Source organism: Microtus ochrogaster, chromosome 6, assembly GCF_000317375.1.
Source record: "Microtus ochrogaster isolate Prairie Vole_2 chromosome 6, MicOch1.0, whole genome shotgun sequence".
Taxonomy (NCBI): Eukaryota; Metazoa; Chordata; class Mammalia; order Rodentia; family Cricetidae; genus Microtus; species Microtus ochrogaster.
This window is the reverse complement of record NC_022013.1, coordinates 5,343,175-5,354,407: the sequence shown is the minus strand read 5'-3', so window position 1 is coordinate 5,354,407 and position 11,233 is coordinate 5,343,175. Positions and strand designations below refer to the sequence as shown.

The 11,233-nt window shown below is 39.9% G+C and overlaps 1 protein-coding gene across 2 annotated transcripts in view; it reads right to left on the bottom strand.

Annotated features, from left to right (window-relative positions):
• Positions 1-4,908: 4,908 nt before the first annotated feature.
• Actr3 (ARP3 actin related protein 3 homolog) overlaps positions 4,909-11,233 on the bottom strand; it is a 43,410-nt gene continuing 37,085 nt past the window's right edge. For both annotated transcript variants that reach the window (XM_026779798.1, XM_013346686.2), the window contains 4 exons: positions 9,431-9,523; positions 9,100-9,225; positions 7,045-7,128; positions 4,909-6,087 (listed from right to left, as the gene is read on the bottom strand). In XM_026779798.1, coding sequence (XP_026635599.1) covers positions 5,992-6,087; positions 7,045-7,128; positions 9,100-9,225; positions 9,431-9,523 — 399 coding nt within the window. In that variant the 3' untranslated portion in view covers positions 4,909-5,991. The remainder of the gene's footprint in view (positions 6,088-7,044; positions 7,129-9,099; positions 9,226-9,430; positions 9,524-11,233) is intronic.

Genomic DNA, 11,233 nt, shown 5'->3' with positions numbered 1-11,233 from the left:
GACATACCTACTCCAACAAAGCCACACCTCCTAATAGTGCCACTCCCTATAAGCTTATGGGGCCCAAACACATTCAAGTCTGCATAGTGAGACACTGTCTTTAAAAAAAAAAAAACAGTAATAATGGAGGAGACACACATGCATGCACACATACATCATGCACAAAACTTTTAAAAAGACAGAACCTCATCAGTATTTCTTCCTAGTTGGGTTAGTGTTTTACCCATCTCCCTTGGGTGTCTTTTACACATCTTTGTGGATTATGGTAGACTACCAGTCTTAGTAATTCAAACAGGTGTTGTGTTCTTCCTGCTGAAAGAGGTTTTGGTGTGGGACTCTACAATAATGTCTATTGACATTATAAATATATTGTTCATATATTTAATTTTAATTTGGTTCTATTTAATCTATATTTAATTTTAATTTAATCTATAAATTAATGATCATTTATTAGCAATTATTATTATTATTTGTTTGTTTACTTGATGAAGGCTGCATCTGTGGAGGTCAGAGACATCTTGCAGGAATCAGTATGTCCTTTCCACCTGCAGATCCCAGGGACTGAATTTAGGTTGCCAGTCTCGGGCATCAGGCTTGCTGGCAAGTACCTTTGCAAGCTTAGCCATCTCATCTGCCCTGGGACCCACTTTCTGATGAAATCCCCGCCCCTATTAGATACTACCTGCCTACCAGTTACCACTTGACTTTGTCCTTGTCTTTTGTGTAACGGATTTTGAGTGTGGATCTCCTTGTGCCCCAGGTTCTAGAGGGTTGTGTAAGACCTACTTGCCTGTGTTCACCTTTGCCCTTAGGCAGCCTTTCCATTGCTGTTGGATTTGTGCTGTTTCTGTTTTGGTTTCTAACTCTGTGCTGTGACTAATTCTGTGCGGTCCCTCACCCAGGGGGCAGTGGGTGGTTGTTTCTGGCCCTTCTCTCCAGAGTGCTGATGAAGGGGCTCGGCTTCAAGCCCCAAGCCTAATTCCTGGTTCATTTGCAGAGCCTGCCTTTCTTCACCTGTCTCTCCAAGCATGGTGTAGTATTTCTTCTGGGCTGAGCAGATGGCTCAGTGGGTAAAGGCAATTGCCACAATGCCTGGTAACCTGTTGGGATTAGGGCATGTATGTGCCACGGTGCACACATGGAGGTCAGAGTGCAAGAGTCAATTATCTTCTTTCATCTGTGATTTAAAGAATGAATTCAAGTCATCAAGCTTGCTTGACAAGGGCCTTTACTGCTCAGCCATCTGGCCAGCACAACATTATTTTTTTTCCTGGTTTTTTGAGACAGGGTTTCACTGTGTGGCCCTGGCTGACCCAGAAATCACTCTGTAGACCAGGGTGGCCTGAAACTCACATTGATCTACCCACTTCTGCTTCCCAAGCACTGGGATTAAAGGTGGGCGTCATCACCACCTGATTTCTTTTACAAGGTCTTTCATGGAATCTAGAGTTCCCTGGCTACACTCACTATCCAGCAAACGTATGGATCATCCCGTCTCTGCCTCTCCAGGCTGATTGCAGGTATGCATTGTAGTGCCCAGCTTCAGCCTGTGTGCTAAGGATCAAACCTGACTCTTTATGCTTGCATAGCATGCACTGTACCTACTGCACCAGCCCCTGAGGCACTGTTAATTGATAATTGATGGCCTATTTCAGCATGAAGACCAAAGTAATAGACGAACAAATGTAAACACAAGAAAGTTTGAAAAACAAGTTAGGATGAAGAGTGGCTTATTTACTTCTGCACATTTTCAGCTGCAGATGAGTTTCCTTGGGGTGTAATCTGATGGTTTACAACCTCCTGAAGTTCATCTCTGAGGATGCTACCCATGGAAGCTCACGAGCACTTAGCATGTATCGTGATGAACACACCTATCCGTAGACATTTAGGAGGCTGCAGACAGTGGGCTATAACGAGGTTGGCTTGCGCAGGGCCTCGGTGCCTAAGGGTAATGTGTGCTTTATCAGGCAGAGGTGAGATTGTGATAAAAATGGTACCACACACCATCTGTCACCTTCCAAGCTTGGAGAAAGTGCCAAGGAAATAACTAAAACAAATGCTACTTGGGACCAATGTGCGAAAGATTTATTGAACCTCTGTCTGCTCTATGCCCAACACTGTACAAGCCTAAGGCGAAAATTAAGTGACAGATATTCCTTTGCAGGAGAAAAGTGTCTACACACAAAACCACTGAAGATAGAAAATAGGTTATAGGAAAGAGATGTATAATACTTATAAGTATGTATTATACTAAAATATACATATAAATACATTTAATGCTATATAAATACAAGTGCATTTAATTGAGAATTATCAAAATAGAAAAAAATCATTTCTGATCTCACGTGCAATATCAAATACTTAAAAAAAATAGTGTTATTAATACAAATGACTCCCTGAAGTGGTTCCAAAGGCTTAGCTAAGCGTGTGGGGAGATGACTCAGCTCTTCTGGGGGGGGGGGGCGAGATGCTAAGTGCAATTACCAGAAAGCAGCAGCAATACTTCAAGGGAATCAAAGCAAGCATAGCACACCCAGGAAACTCAAGGTTGGAGAGCTGCTGCAGTGCTCCCGATCCCAGAGAGGGGGCAGGGCAGGACCCCTAGCAGAATTAGCAGGTAGCAGGCTTTCACAAGGAGTCCACTCAGTCAAGGTATTCTTTATACAAAGGTGAATTTTCTTTTAATTAATTTTTTTAAAGTTTATGTATTGTGTGTGGTGCATTTGTGCTTGTTAACACAGGCATACACATACCATGTGATGTGGACATTTTTGGGGTGCAGTTCTCTCCTTCTTCTGGGACAGGCTCTCTTGCAGCTCCAACTTTGCAACTTCCTCCAGAGTGGATGAACTCTGAGCTTCCCTGCTCCTGTCAGATGCAGGGGGCTGAGCTGACAGAGGCACACCTCACATGCTTTGTTGTTAATGTGGATTCTGGAGATCAGGCCTCACACAAGCACTTAACCACCTAGCCTGCCTTCTCTGGCCCGAACAAGGCTGATGCTTCCCAGGAAACAGCTACGCACATGGTTTTCTCCGTAGGTCCCTTTTATGGAAAAGAACACTTTACACTAGCATCTTTCTGATTTTCTTTTTGTGGCTGGGGATGATCAGCTTTTCCTGTTTTATCCTATCCTAAGCATATGTTAACTGCTTCAAGACAAACTTTTGTTTCCTACTCGATGGTTTTTATTGCTTAAATGTGTATTCAAACATTTCGCCTCTAATATGTCAGCCTTCAACAATCACAGTCATTACAGAAAACATAAAGAAACCATTGGGAGGAAATGTTGTGCTCAACCCCATGGTGCCCCTCAAGCAAAGGCCCTTTGTGTCTCAGAACAAACAAAATGCTCTAATGCTAACATACTGCAAGGGGCTGTTTGTGTTGGTCTGGGGGTATAAACCGGAACAGACAGCACAAAAGGCAGCTATTCACAGCACCCAGACACAGCCCTGGACTGTATACTTCATGATTCTGGGCCTACCCAGACTTGGTGAGCATAGTACACAGAAGTTATCAAAATCTAGAGGAAAACATTCTTTCAAAAATGACAAATGTATGTTTGAGCACTGTAAGCCACAATGCACGTGAGGCCAGAGGACCACTTCCAGGAGCTCTTCTTCTAACCAGGGCTTGAGTTTAGGTCACTAGGCTTGACAAGAGCTCTGCCAGCTGAGCCACCTTGATGGTCCTATATAGAAAACACACAAGCACAACTCTTCCAGAGGACCCATTTGGTTTCCAGCACAATATATGACTTAATAACCACCTTTAACCCCAGCCACAGGGCTCTAACACCCTCTTCTGCCTTTCATGGGACATGCACACACAAAAATAAGTAGAAATAAATGATAAGTGTGTGGGTATAAAATTCCAAGGTGATTACCAATAAATCTCACTGTATATAACAGCCTAAGGAACATTTCTGTTCTCTGAAATTACAACTGAAAATATATCCTTTAGGTAAGTGCTATTATTCGGATAGCTGGGATATCACTTACTTTTGGTTGGCAGCACAGGTTGCAGTAGTGGCTGGCTCAACAGCTGGCAGATGGGAGGACTAGGCCCAGAAGCTACAGGCTGCCACTCCTACCTCCTGACACACATTGTGAAATACATTAAAGACACGTAGCTGCCTCAATGTAATTATCAGAATCCAAGCTAGGGAGACAGCCCAGTGCGTAAGATGGCTTGCTATCAAACCCCAGGACAAGCTCAAATCCTGAAAACTCATTCAAAGCCAGATGTGGTAGTAATGTGTCAGTACTCCAGCATTCTTTGAAGAGCAGCATCTTCTGTAAGGGCACAAGTGCTCCTAAGCACTGAGGCGCCCCTAAGTCTTGCAGCTAAGTCTTTAAGTCAACACACATTATTGGGCCAGGAAGATGAGCTAGTAACTGCTATGGACAACTGAAACCAGCAGAGGGCAGGGTTGAGGAAGCAGCTTACTCTCACCCTTTTGTGAGTGCTCATGAAACTCATTACTGATACAACTTCTCCGTCTGTCGTTCTCAGAAAAATAATGACATTTCAAATATCCCGATACACTCCACATGAAAACTGATGTTCGGTTCCCGAGTTTGTCTCTATAGCTTTATTGCAAAAGACCACAACAGCACTTTAAGGGTTTGTAACTTCTTCATAGAGACATTCCTTAATTCTATGTGTTCTGTATATTATGGTGTTACTCCTGACACTGCTGTTTTAAGTGCTTCAAGATTATAAAACATATCCATCCCATTTGCTGATATATATCTGGTCTATATAACTGGTAAAATCTTATGTCCTACCACACGCATGCTAGAGACTTAAACTTTACCCACTGTTTCTCCAGAAACAGAAATCCTATGAAACATATAAACAGTCAGTTGAACTACACTGCATAAAGAAAAACCATCAGAAAGGGTAATTCAATTTTAATTTATTGTCATCACTTTTCTTCATGATCCAGATATTTTAAAATGCAAAGAAAACAAACTTTTCATGATATGTCAGGGACTGGCACTAAAAAAAATTCAGACTGCAAATGAGTTATACAAATGAAAATATCAAATGGAGATCCAGTTATCAAAATGAAAGCACTCAACATATTAAAAGTTCACAATTATTTGTACAGAGCACATAAAAAAGTCAGCTTGCTATCCAACCGCTGTGCTTTTTAAAGAGCTACTGCAGAATTTGAAGAAAATAGACATATTAGTTAACTTATAAAGAGATCAAAGAGCCTGAAACAAGTAGTAAAAAGAAATTTTTGCCTTTATTAGAATGGCATTAGGCCTTAAATATGCCAAATTTGGTAATCACATTATTGTTTTAATAAGAAATGACTACATAATTGCAATACTGGTCCAACAGTCTTGTCTTTTCTTTTAAAGCAAGAAACAGAATGTGAGCAACCGGAAAGCAGGGCAGACATCGGCTAACCCAGAAGACTAGCTTCTTAGATCCAAAGCGCTTGCAGAGAGAACCATTGGTGGGCTAGGGAGGGGTGGAGCAGCTCGAGATAACTGGAACCCAGAGTGTGCGGCCAAGTCCCATGAGGCTGCTTGTTGAATTCATCTTTTTCTTGATCACATTTTTTCCCTCTAATACCATAGTTTTTCTTAGGCTTTTTTTCCTCAAAGTATAAAAAAGTATGAAATATAAACAAGCTCCTGCACTGCCCACTTGGCAGTGCCCAATCAGGCATTACAGAGCTCTCTACACACCCAGAGCCCAGCACATTAGGTAAGTCAATAATATACAAAATATCAGGGCACAGAAAGAACTAAAACCCATTTCTTTTTTGATACACATAAGATTCAAATATTCAACCTAAAGGAAAACAATCGTCTTGGCTCTCTTCTACATCTCCATGTTGACACACTCATTAAATATTCCTGTATGATCATGTTTGGTTAAAAACCTCAGAACCATCCATTCAGACAAAAACTGGTCATCAGAAAGATTACTCATTTCCTTCTCCCTAACCCCAATTACAAGTCAACTTTAGGACATAACTCCAAACACTGGATTGTGACGACAAATGCTAGGTCCAATTTCTTCATAATCCTTTTTGGTGTGGCATACTTGGTAGAACTCAGGCTGAAAACAAAACAAAACAAAACAAATGGCATGTTTAGAGGCCAAATTCTCCTATCTTCCAATGGTCTCTAAAAGATGCTTCACAACGGGTGTTCAATGCACAACATCTATCAGTCTAGTCACAGTGTTTGGACAAAGCTTATAATTCCAGAAATCATGATTAAAATCTATAATACAGAAATCTGTCAGAAATGCAGGACCATTAATTCACATCCCACAGTCCAACCCAAAAGCTATCTCTGCTGGGTTCTGATGTGCAGTCTGTTCTGCAGGGGCTTTCCCACTTGGTGCCCACAATCTAAAGCACGGCATGGAACCAAGTCACACTACAAGCACGTCTGTCTCCCTTTTTCCACTTGCTGCAACACTACCTTCTAAAGGGCAAGTTACACATGCACTGTGGTAATATACCACAACTGAAGATAACTAAAGCTAAGAAAACAATTTTTATTTATTTTAAATGGTTTTATGTCCAATGTTATAAAACTAGTAATTTATATAAAAACACTTTCATTTTAATAGTCCATGAGCTAACACAACAGCACCAATATTTACTAGACGAAGAATGTTAGAACATAATCTAAGGTAGCTTTAAAGAAGTACTGGTCTGGAGAGGGGATTCTAGAATAATTCTCTTTATTCAGTTATAAGCATTACCTTTCCTATGCACTGAAAGTTAACATTTACCTTGACATTTTTAGATGTCTAACAGAAATACCAACAACATTCTGGTGAGTATATTTGTACACATTTAAAAGAATTTTTCCTATAGTAAACATTAAAATGCAGTATAATAAGCTCACTCTGAAGTAAATAATGTCTAATAGGCAAAAGATAAAAAGAATATTAAAATTAAATGACTACTAATTATAAAATATTATGTGCATAGATACAAAATTTTTTAAGTTTCTTATTCTTCTATCTAAACTATGAAAATTTACAAGTAAATTTACGTACCGTGGAAGCCAGCATTGACCCTCCAAACCAGACTGCATACCGTTGCATGTGATGTGTAATAACTTGTACATCAATGGGCTTGGGCTAAAAAGTAACAGAGTAACATCATTTCAACAGTAAATTAAGCAATAATTTATCATTTATGCTTAAATATGCAAACACAAAAATAACACCCAAGTGATATGAATTCACTGAGATTATCTACAGAATGGAAGTAGAACACTGAGGAAGGAGCGGGATGAACAGGACCACACTTTACAGTATACATATCACAGTACAGTTATTCATAGAAGCTACTCTACTTTATACAGCTCTACAAGAAAGAAGTTTAGAGGATCCAGACACAAATGACAATTATTTAAAACAAACAGAAATGCTATTTTAGTGTTTTTTAAAATAGCTGAGTAATACTCCAGTGTATAAATGTACCATGTTTTCTTTATCCATTCTTTGGTTGAGGGACATATAAGTTGTTTCCAGTTTCTGTCTATTATGAATAAAGCTGCTATAAACATAGTTGAGCAAATACTTTGCTTTGATCTTACAGCTTCTATACATTTATCAAATTATCACACTGTACCCCATAAACATGTATAATTAAATACTAAGTATACAATCAAATACATAAAAGAATACATGCACAGAGCAAAACCTGGGCAAAGAGAAATAAATTACACTAACTATATACTGTGAGCAACTACCTCACCCACAGCTATTTCAGGAAAAAAACAATGGAGCTAAGATTGTTGGCTGAAAGTTTCTTGAACAGTAGGATGCAGGTCAGTCTGAGAGGTCGCCTCTAAGGTCTATACATGTAGATAAAAAGCTAACAGCCACACAGAGAAACTAGGCAGGAATCACTCAGGCCAAGTATTAAAAGTTAGTAGGCGGACAGTGCACACCATGCAGTAAAACTGACCTGATATTACTTCTGTGATGTCACTGCCAAAGCACAAACTACACCCATCCACTGGGCGAACACCAACCAAACCCAAATCGAGACAAAGGGAAGAAAATAAACAGCCTGTGTTCTTCAGGTACATTAAGGCCAGAAAACACCACTGAATCCTAGGGAACCTGAACTGGAGTGTGTCAAGCCATCAAGACGGCTCAGTGGTAAAAGGCATTTGTTGTCAATCAAAGTTTGCTGCCAGGACCCACAAGGTAAAAGGATAAAACCAACTCATGTAAGTTATCCACTTATCTCAATAAGTATGAATGCATACATACACAGGTGTGTGTATACACACACACACACACACACACACACACACACACACACACACACACACACACACACCAAATAGATAAATGTCAAAATCATTTCAAAAAGAAGAGGGGAAATGTATGTTCATTGACTGGATAATATACCATAGTTTGTTTTTTCTTGTTTTTAATTTTATTAGATTTTTCTTTGGCTAGACAGGTCATTCTTGAATCAACTGGTAAAATCTCTCTCAGGCAAACAGTCACACTATGTGTAGTCAATGGATAAATTCCCAAAACCCAGAACTTAAACTTTTTCCTTAAAAGTTATTACTTATGTGTGGGCCATGGTGCACTGGCAGAGGTCAGAGGACAACACTGGGGAATTGGTTCTCTCCTTTCACCTTCCCATTGGCTCCAGGAATCAAACTCAAGTTACCATGCTTGAGCAACAGCATGTGTACTGGCCAGGTCATCTCACCAGGTCTACCACACAGATTTTAAATCTATGCCTGTGAAACACAAGTCAGTCTTCTGTACGTGTGTGGAGAGGTACGTGTGTGTCAGGGGCACTGGCTGATTGAGGAGGAAAATAAACAAAAACCTATTACATAAGCAGCAGTCTGCCTATGATGTGAAGTCATGCCATTACTCCACAGAGCTCAAAAAAGACCACAGTACCAAATGACAGACTGCAAGCCATGAGTCTATGGACAGAAATAATGCTCCAGTAGAACACCTGCAAAGCTTGTCTTAGCATCCCCAAGTGAGAAGAAGCTGGCAGACATTCTTCTGAATGCAAAACCAAGGGGCCTTCGACATTCTCAGCCAAGAGTTGAGAAAACCAACCTTCAATCTACCACCGCTTAGCTCCTCGCTTAACTTCAGCCTGGCATCTACAGTTCTTTTCAAATCTCTTTGCAAACGACGTCCAAAGTCCCTGAACATGGTTGAACCACCAGAGAGGACAATGTTCTGTGTTGGTAGAGAAAACAAAACAAGTAGTTAAGACCTTTACTTTAAAAGATAATCTAAAGACAAATAGACAAGGAATTCAATTGCGTCCTTTCTAAGACATGATTCTCTAATATTCAACAGCGAACAAAAATAAAGGTTTTTAAATATGCTATTAAATATGAAAAGAAAACTTAAAATTCCAGTTTTTGCTATAAACACTGACCTTGTAGAGAGGACGCCTGACATCAATGGGGCAGTTCTGAATGACTTCATCTACAACTTCTGAGATAGGCTGAGTAAAATCCGGATTAGCAAACTGAAAGATAAATAAATAATATACATGAACTATGGGATTGTTATTGATTTAAATATTACAGTAACCAAAAGGTTGAAGTACCCACCTCAAGAGTAAAAAAACCCTCATCTTCAACAGACTAAAGCTACCAAGGACAGAAATCAGACGAAATTCAAGTAAAGTAACGTATACACTATAGAGAGGAAAGAGCATGTAAAGCCTGCCTCTCCTCTGAGACAGTAGGCATCATAGTAAGACTGTTTATACACTGCTAAGAGAATACATACACACAAAATTACCACCTAGAAAACAATCAGGTAATAGCTAACACAGACTCAAAAGCACATACTGGTGGCTCCTGCAAAAGTCCCCAAAGGAGACTCTGATCTGTGTACTTTGTGTAAACCAGATTCACCACATTGAAACACTGTGCTAGAAAGATAGCTCAACAATATAAAGCACTTATTGCTCTTCCAGAGGACCTGGGATCTGTTCTCAGAACCCATGTTTAACTCCCAATTCCCCTTTAATTCCAGTTCCAGGGGATACGATGCCTTCTTCTAACATCCACACGTCTTTTGGCACACACACATAAAATAAAAATGTCTATATACAAAGGTGAAAACAACCCCCAACAGTCCACCAGTAAGAGTGAAATAGATGCCACGTGTCCTATCACCAGATTCTGCATCTGCAAACTTGCCTGTGTGAACAGTGACTTGCAAAACTCATGTCAACAGGTGACACTTATTTTCTACACCCTTTCAAGTATGCATATTCCTGGTTGAAGCTGAACAGGTTAATACTTTGTCTTGTTTAACTGTCACAGTGTTAACAGGTGTCATTTTTACAGTCACTGAGTGACTTTTTTGTTTGTTTGTTTCTACTATGACTGGTAATCTTGCTGCTTAGAAGGCACAGTGCTGGAATGTAGTCCACATGTGTCTAGAAAGACTGGGGTGTGTGTCTTGCAAAGTCCCAGTTACGCAGCATCCTTCAGACATGGACAGTGGTGTGGATGTTCAAAAAGCATACATAGACCAGGGGTATGAACAGAGAGGATGATGAAACATGATGAGGGGCTGATAGAAACCTAACCTTTTTTTCCTTTAGGAACACTAGTTTAGTCTTCGGTACTTTATAATGTTCTCAAGAACTTTATCAAGAGATGAAGAACAAAGAGTCAGTGATGTAATCATAGGATACACCATAGCCAAAATAAAGCCACTTTTAATTTGTGATGCTCAAAAGCAAACACACATGCCACATTTTACCTGGAAAGTAGATTCCCCCCCCCCCACACACACACACACACTGCACTACGGGAAAATGGAAAACAAAGCTCAACTCAGCTGGCTCTAGATGCCATTGAAAGATAAGCTCATATACAGGCCGAGGCTGACTAACTGAAACAAACCAAAACAGAACATGAAATCTTACTGTCCCTGATGACATTTGTGATTGCAGACAATCTTTCTTGGCTATAGACCGCAAGTGCTCTGAAGAACCTACAGTTCTCAAAGCACTGAGCTTTAAATGAGCCCATGGTAATACTTTAGCCTTAGAACCTGGCACTGATTTTAGATTAAAAAAAAAAAAAAAGCAAGCAAACAAACAAAAATCCTTAATTTTTCCCAAATCTAGGCAGAGAATATCAACAGTTTGACAGAAAAATCTTTTTTTATTGCATTGATTTCTTCAGAATCCTTCCACTGTTAAGGCAGAACTAGT